Raw genomic sequence first — 8,299 nt, 5'->3', positions numbered from 1 at the left:
TTGGATATTTAATTAAAGGATAGCAGTAACCCATTTATATTTATAGATTAAGTCTGTCCTTGTTACTTAAATGTCTGGATTTTACTTACTTCCTTCTGGGACAGCTGTGTATTTATGGGAGCCTTGCTTTGGAAGTGCTCCCATAGGAGTCTCTCTTGATGTATTCTGGGGTTTTGGGGCTGGTGGCTCAGTGTTTCTGGGAGAACATAGGCTCATGTGGCCCCAAGGTGTAAAGTAGGAAGTCATAACTATACCGAACTGTACCCGATGCAGGTTGGACACAGGGGCTTGGAGCAGCTGCTCCAGTGGAAGGGGTCCCTGCACATGGGTTGGAGCTGGAGGAGCTTTAAGGTCCCTTCCAACACAACCTCCGTGACCCCACGACTCCTGTCCGCTGCCCGTTCCCCCGGAAGCGCTGCCCCCGGACCCCCCTTGCCTCGGGCAGGGGCAGGCGCTGCCAGACGCCGGTGAGAATCCTTCACCCAAGACGCGTCCAAACTCCCCTTTCCCCCCCCAAAACGCAGCGCTCCGATCGGGGCTGGCCCCGGAGGCGGATCCAGCCTCTTACCGGTGCCCCCCCCGTGGGAGGCGGCCCCATCACGGCCCCCGCCCCGTCCCCCCCTCCCGTATCCGGGCGGAGCCTGTCGGCAGCGCCCGCCGACGGCTGGAGTTCCACTCGGCGGCGGCGCCGGAGCCGGGTGCGGAGCGGTCGGGCTCCGTGCGCCCCGTGCCATGCAGGATGCTGCCGGCTCCCGCAGCCAAGCGGCCGCCGCCCCTGCTCTGGCCGCCCCCCGCTGCCGAGCCCCCCGCTCCCCCCTGGGCCTGGGTGCTCCCGGCAGCAGCGGGGCTCGTCCGGGTCGGTGCTGCTGCCTCCGGGGCTCCCCCTCCGCCTCCGCCGCTGCTGCTCCCGGCTCCGCCGCCCGCTCCGGCCGCCGCCGCCGCCCTGCTGCGGGCAGCCCCCGGCTGGTGCGGCCCCTGCGAGCCGCTGCTGCCGCTGCTGGCTGCCGAGCCGCGCTCCGCTGCGCTCCTGCACGGACAGGTAAGGGCTGTGCTGCGGGAGCCGTTTATCCGGTGCTGCCGTCCTCTAACCCATCGGCAGCCCCGGGGATGGAGCCGCAGCCCGAAGCGGGGGGCGGCAGCAGCGGGTCCGGTCCCCGCCGTGCCCCGTGGGCTCCGTGTGCTGTGCCCGCAGCTCTCGGCGTGTGTCGGGGCTGTCTCCTTCCCCAGGACCCGGCCGCAGGGTTCCAAGGGTTGCGGGGTTCCGACGGGGCCGGTGGAAGCCGGTCGCTGGAGGCGTTTTGTGCAGCACAGCGCTGGCGGAAGCGCTCCCGGCGCCGTGCGCGCAGGGAAGGGCTCGTTTGCTGTGGCTGTTCACAAAGCCTGAAGTTGTGACTCAAGTCGCTGCCTCTCCAGTGCGTATTTCAGTTACGGATTGCTGTCGTATCGCTGCTTGTAGCAGCGGAGCGTTCCCGGTGTCCCGGTACAGGGATGTGGTGGATGCTGCGCTCCTGGTTCTGCCTCGGCTGCGTGGCTTTTACTCGGCAGAAGTACAACCGAAGCGGGATGCGAGCGCCGAGGCGTCCGCTGGGGTTCGGGCGGTGGTTTCCTGCCTTCCCGAGCACCAGCGTCTCTGGTGGTTTGGGAGCAGAGTGGGAGGGAGAAGGATGGGTAGTGCTGGGTCTGATAGAACCGAGCATCAGTTGTTCCCCGGTGTGAGAGCACGTAAACTGCAGAGGGGGTTTTACTGTGGGAACCAAACGAATTTAAGTGAAGGGAAAATACGTTTCTGACATCTCCTACGGTTCTTACTCGCTTCCAGATGAATTTTAAAGCCACTTTCTAGTGATGTTCCTGCTCTGTGTCTGAGATTCTGTTTGAGCAGAGGAGAACCAGACTGCCCTGGCAACTAGCAACCATTGGCCAAGTCCTGCTTTCCTGCCTGGCTACTGATTTGTGGCTTTCTAAAGCCCTTTATCATGTCAGTGCCAGGTGCACTGTGCAATGCCTAAAGAAACCCAAATGGTTGTGGGGTTGAAGGGACATACTTGAAATCTCGGGTACTCATATTTACTTAGGGAATCATGAAAAGCATCCATTTGTTCAGGATAAAATCCTTCTATTAACTTCTCATTCTCTCTTTTTTCTCCCCACCAAGTGGATATTTGGAGCTCATTCCCCAGTCATTGGATTTTCACCTTCTTCGAGCATGGAATTTGTCCCTGTTTTCCCACCTGTGTACACATCTACGGTCCCACCTCACACTGCGAAAAACTGGATCGATAAAAGGCTCCCCAGTTGCAAAGTAAGTCTGGTCATGGCGTGGTGAAGTGTTTTAAGGGTGAAGTACAGCAAATGTCATGGGTTTGGTGAATTGTGAAGGTGTATGAGAGGGCAGGAGCTGGTCAGGTAAAACTCCACGGAGGAGGAATGTTGTGAGGGATAGATAATGGAGGTGAGGAGGCTGCTTCAGCTGATAAACATCTTTGTTTTCTCAAGTTTTAGAAAGACTGAAGTATCTTTACTATTGGTCTTTATTACATTGAATAGAATGTTTTAATGGGATGTAGTTATGGGAGTTGTCCATTTTCCCTTTCTTTTTGGTCCTTCCACTGTTTTCCCCAAGGGATGCTGTGGTGTTGCACTGGCAGCGGTGGCATCACCATGAGCACTACCATGTCCCTGGGGTGTCACTCACAGTCCTGTGTCCTCATCTCACCCACAGCTACCTACATCTGTAATTTATCTGGCTGAATAATGAAAGTGTGTCTCTATGATGCTATCCCATGTCCCTCACACCCATCTCTCCAATTTGGAAGATGGATGAGGTCTCTGGATCAGAGATGGGCTTACTCCGGAGCAGCTGTGTGTGGGACACAAGTGCCTTCAGCTATTCCTTTCTCTTTAGGAGGCTGATTAGTCAGGTTAAATGGGAATTCATTTCTAAATGGTCAGTTCAACCCATCCTGCAGCACTGAGGGAGCTAAAATCAGTAATGTTTTTGGTCCCTAGCTTGAGATACTACCTGTTGTAATATTGAGTTTTATGTCTGAATTTTGTACCTCAAACCTTATCATTCTTCTATTCCTTTACATTGGGCAGATATACCTGAACAATGCCTTTGCTCTGGATTCAGCATGGCTCCATCCTGAGGACTCAAGGCTCTTCCAGGGCAGTGAGAAGCCGCTGTTAATGAGCAATCAGGTCGCTATGGCTATAGCCAGGCCAGCTGCTGCCTCCAGGGCTCTCCCCACCGTGGTGCTGGCACCTCAACTGATACCAGGTCAGTGGGACATTAGTAATTAAATACTTACCTTTTTTATTACCTGGATCTCTCAGAGATGCATAAACCATTCTCTAATGTAAGGGTTTCATTGCATTCAGCTGAAAACCTCTTCTTGATCTGAACCTTGATGGCAAAGTGAGTTTCTTCCTCTATATTACTTAAAGAACAAAAGATTGTGTGTAATTATAGAAGATTATAATGGATTATTCCATAACCTGCTGTTGATTCATGGAATGAAGGGGCAGCCTTGGCTTGTTTCAAACAAGGAATTCTTGACACAGTTCATGTATAACTCTCCTGTTGGCTTCTAGAGTTTGGTGTAGTCTGTGCAGACAGCTCTCAGTAGGGAAGAGCAATTGATCCATCATCTCATTAAGACTCAGTTATACACAATGTTATCCCTGAAATAAATCCCATTAATCTGGGTAACTCAGGTATGTCACAGCTGTAACAGAGGAACTGAGATTTATACCTGGGGAAAAGAACAGGAATTACACTGTGGTAAAGCTGAATCTCTCTATTTGCTGCTGCAGTAGTGATTTAAAGTAGTTGTTTCATAGGAAGGGTTATAAAATGCTACTCATGGTTAAACCCATAACATATATCCTTAAATGGAAAACTAGCATATTGTTAATGGCTTGTGGTAAGTTGTTTCTTAGAGCGTGGATGAAGAGTGTTGGGTTGACAGCAGAGCCCTCCTTATCCTGGTCTTTGCCCTGTAACGTCCTTTTTGTTTTGCTACCCCATAGCACACAGGAAGGCTTCCTGTGCTTTGCCAGTAACACAGAGATGCATTGAGAGAGTGCTGGAATTGCTCCTTGCAGCCTGGGCTCGTTTGCCAGGCTGATTAATTAGCAGTGACTATTGTTCTGTTCTGAAACGCATCCGTTCTGTGGTTTGATGGGTTAGCAGAAAGCTGCCTCCTTCCCCTGCCAGAATCACCCCATGCTCAAGTGGAGCTGCTGCTGGTGGGATCCTGTTGGATGGATGCATTCCTCTGGGATACCATTGGAATTGTTGAGTTGCGCTCTCAGACAGCAGGCACCGGTTGAAGCATGTTTTAAAGGCAGGTGTGATGGAAAGAGAAGTGTTTTGTGCAGGGGAGTGACAGCCTGTTGGTTGTGTATGGAAGCCAAATATCCCAATAACCTAAACATGCATAAACATGTTTTATCACACAGTGTTTCAGACAGCAAGCGGGAGCGTACCTGGCACAGCAGGTTAGGGAAGCGTGCCTGGCACACAGGGACATTCCCAGTCTGATGCCACATCTGTGGTCTGGAAGTGACAGGGAAAAGATGGTTTTCTTCCCCCAGACAGTGCATGGGCACACACAAGCCTGTTCACACAGGAGATGTTTGGGTGGATCCAGCTCTTCCCTCAGCAGTGTGCTCAGTGTGGCTGCCACCTCTTCCAACCCTCTGCCTAAGAGCTCATCCCAATCTCCCCTCTGGCAGGTTAAAGCCATTCCCCTTGTCTTGTAGCCCTTTAGGCACTGGAGCTGCTCTCAGGTCTCCCCTTCAGGAGCCTTCTCTTATCCAGGCTGCCCCAGCCCAGCTCTCTCAGCCTGTCAAAATCTTCCCATCCCTCTTGAAATCATCTGGTCCATGAGGTCAGTGCTGACCCAGTGGCATCCCAGGCTGTGTGCAAACAGAAGTATGCATGGTGGTGGCATCACTGCTGGATGGCAATAATGGTACCCTACCAGAATCATCAGGAGCTCCTCTGGCAAGTGTTATGGTTGTGCTCAAAGCATTTCCTATGCAATCTTTACACTTAATATGAAACGTAATAAAAATACCAAGAGCAAATTGCTTAGTTAAGTGGTTTAAACTGAGGAGCTCATAAGCTTTGTGCCTGCTCTGTCTTCATTCTGGAAGCCTGTCTCACGACAGTTTCGCCTTCCACAGTTATCAGTAATGATACAACTGTTTTCTCAATGTATCAGCAATGTTACAGAGATAAAGGAAGGAGGCACTGGAGTTTGGCGAGCGGTAATGCTCATCATTTAACAGCTGGAGATGCAGCTACGAAAGGTGTTATTTTCTGTAAGAAAAGGAAGCAGCTATTACACTCATATTGCAAAACACGAATTTATGTACTTATTTTGTGTGTCTAAAGCCAATAGTGACATTTTATTTTCCCACCTCGCCGTGAGAGCTGCTTTCATGTCTACTGGGTACTGCATTTTTCATGAGGAAAGCAGCGACTAGATAGTTTTGCAGAGGAAGCTTAATATTTGTGTCTAATATTTGAGATTATTTTTTAAGCTTAATTTAAAATTAATATTTCAAGATTAATTAAGATGAATATAAGATTAATTTAAGATTAATATTTTGTATTGTGCTCTCTATGTGTGGATGAAATCAGGGCTGGCTGGGTCCCAAGGCAGATTTGCCCTTATGGCATCTGTGTGATGTACACGTACCTCTGTGGGGTGAGGGACCAGCGACAGGACCCCTTGGTGGTACACATTAGATGAAAGCTGTAGCCCTCTGGTTATGATGTTCCATGCATTTACTGTTATTGGTGCTATTTTGAGTGTGTGAGGGTGTTTTCTTGCACTTTGGCATTTCTGGTTCTCAAAGCCATCACCAACAGTGCTGCTGTACAAAGAGTGTGTTCTTATTGGGTGTGTTTGAGAAGGTGTTTATAGAACCCTAGCCTGGTTTGTGTTGGAAGGGACCTTAAAGCTCCTCCAGCTCCAACCCCAACCCCTTCCACTGGAGCAGCTGCTCCAAGCCCCTGTGTCCAACCTGGCCTTGAGCACTGCCAGGGATGGGGCAGCCCCAGCTTCTCTGGGCACCCTGTGCCAGCGCCTCAGCACCCTCACAGGGAACAGCTTCTGCCTAAGAGCTCAGCTCAATCTGCCCCTTGCTAATGGCTTATGGAATAGATACCCTCGAGAGTTGTTGGGTGTTCGTTGTGGGCTGTTGCTCAGCAGCCATCTGGAGTCTTGCAGAACTGGAGATTAGTGTGTTTGTAGAGCAGGAGGCACAGCTCAGTGGTTGGGATACTGCCTCCTGCCCTCCTCGGAGCAAGGGGAAACCTGGCATTTGAACATCTGTTCCCATTTTGAAACATTCGTCAGCCCTCAAATGGCTTTTGATTTGATTTTATGCACATGTCAACATAAACTGCATTTTCTTGCTCATGCTCAGTGCTGCATTGGCCCCAGTGCTGTGGATGCCCTCAGCAGTAGCTGCTGTAACATATGCAGAAGGATGTGTTAGCACAAACCCATTGCCTGCTCAGAGGTCTCCTTGGGGATCCCTGTCTGAGCCATGAGGGCAGGAGGAGATGCTGAAGAGGTGAAAGGTTCTTAATGGTTTTTATCTCGAACAAAATGCTTAGAGTATTGTATTTTCCTTTATGACAGAGGCAGTCTAACCTGGAATGAAGACTTGCAGGGTTTTCCAGTGCTGGTTTCCTCTTTTTAAATCAGATAGTTTATTTCTTCTTGGTTTGCTATAGAATGATTCTGCAAGAGCAGGTATTTTCTGCTAAGTCAAAGCTCCATTTCTGCCTCTGCATTTCCACAGGGTCTCCTTTCTCAGTAGCAGTCCTTCTGCTCCTTCTTCCATTGGTGCTGAAATCACAAATGCAGAGTTGATGTATAATCTTCCATCAAATTGCTTTAGCATTACTGATGCCATATAGACTAATGTTTTCATCCTTCAGTTAGTGTTGTTTCCTGGTAATCTTTGCAGAACTGAGCCAGTATTTGTCATGGGATTGGAATTAGATGATGTTAAGGTCCTTTCCAACCCTAACTATTCTATGATTCTATAACAAGTCTCAGTATTAGCATTTACATGCATATACTCAAGTATGTTACAGATGCAGTTTTCTGGGGGATTGCAGTTTACATTTCAGACTTTACAAATCTATGAAGAAATGGGGTTGTTGTGTTAAATTTGGGCTCTGTTTTCTCATTTCTCAGTATTTTCTAATCACAAGCTCTGTATCTGAAGCATGTGTGTATATAAATAGCCTTGGTTTGTGCTTCTCAGGTTGGGTTCTCCTGTATTTATTGTGTGTGTGCTAGGGCTCCTTCTTTGTTAAAGAGAATAGCACTGTGAGAACCTGAATATCCCTGAAATGCCATGAAAACCCCTTTGTTTGTGCAGCTTTCAGGCACTGCTGAGGCGAAGGCTTCATTCAGTCTTTGGGAATGCTTGACTTTAGTCACAGCCTTTACAAAGCTTTGGTTTTGCTTATTAAGTTCGTGCTTTTTGGGTGCTTGTTCTGTTATCTACCTAAATCCAGTGCAGATTTCATCCCAGTTAAGATGGTTTTTACTTGAATTATAGAAACAAACCTACATGTAATGTGTTTATAGGAAGGGCTTGTAGGTCTGACCCTTTCCTAATATTGTCCTACCTGGCCCCAAGGCTTCATATAAAGAAACCCAGATCTTTCAGTGACTTGGAGAGCCTGTTCTTGTTTGTGAAGGGCCAGATATATTTATTTATTGCCTATGAGCTGTTAGTGGTTTCCTTGCTGTCAGGCTCATGCAGTAGCTGGAGTTTACAAATGGAAAAGACAATGAGCTTTTTTCCTCCCTTCAGGCTACAGGAGATAAGGGATATCAATATGTTTTCCTTTGCATTGGGATAAATATGCCATTTAAGCCAATCCTTCGCTTTGTTTTATTGATGGTTCAATGCTGCTGCAGTTGCTTGGCAGCTGGCAGCTCAGACCATGTGCAGTTGAGGTGTTAGGCCAGAGGATCTGCCTTCTGTGAGCTTCAGTGCTGCTGTGATCAGTCTGTGGGCTAGAGGTCTTCCAGGTCTTTGTGCTGCATAAGAAGACAAGGCTTCTAGCCCATTAGAATCATGCTGGTGGCAACCTTGGGGTGGGCACTGCATGGGGTGGACTTTACATGGAGGCAGGAGTGGGATTCCAGGCAGCTCTTGAGCACCTGAGGGAGAGCACCCAAACCCCTCTTAAGCCACTCTGCAGGGTGAGCTTGGTGTACAGTGGTGTGTAAGGAATGACAGGGGGGCTTTAAGC

The 8,299-nt window shown here is 49.2% G+C and overlaps 1 protein-coding gene across 1 annotated transcript in view; it reads left to right on the top strand.

The window, feature by feature from the left end:
• Window positions 1–739: 739 nt before the first annotated feature.
• TCERG1L (transcription elongation regulator 1 like) overlaps window positions 740–8,299 on the top strand; it is a 73,526-nt gene continuing 65,966 nt past the window's right edge. The window contains exons 1-3 of the mRNA XM_034062364.1: window positions 740–1,039; window positions 2,156–2,302; window positions 3,100–3,280. Of these exons, the coding sequence (XP_033918255.1) occupies window positions 740–1,039; window positions 2,156–2,302; window positions 3,100–3,280 (628 nt within the window). The remainder of the gene's footprint in view (window positions 1,040–2,155; window positions 2,303–3,099; window positions 3,281–8,299) is intronic.

Source organism: Melopsittacus undulatus, chromosome 4 (assembly GCF_012275295.1).
Source record: "Melopsittacus undulatus isolate bMelUnd1 chromosome 4, bMelUnd1.mat.Z, whole genome shotgun sequence".
In the NCBI taxonomy this organism is placed as follows: domain Eukaryota; kingdom Metazoa; phylum Chordata; class Aves; order Psittaciformes; family Psittaculidae; genus Melopsittacus; species Melopsittacus undulatus.
The sequence above is the reverse complement of the archived record's forward strand: the minus strand, read 5'-3'. Positions and strand labels throughout refer to the sequence as shown.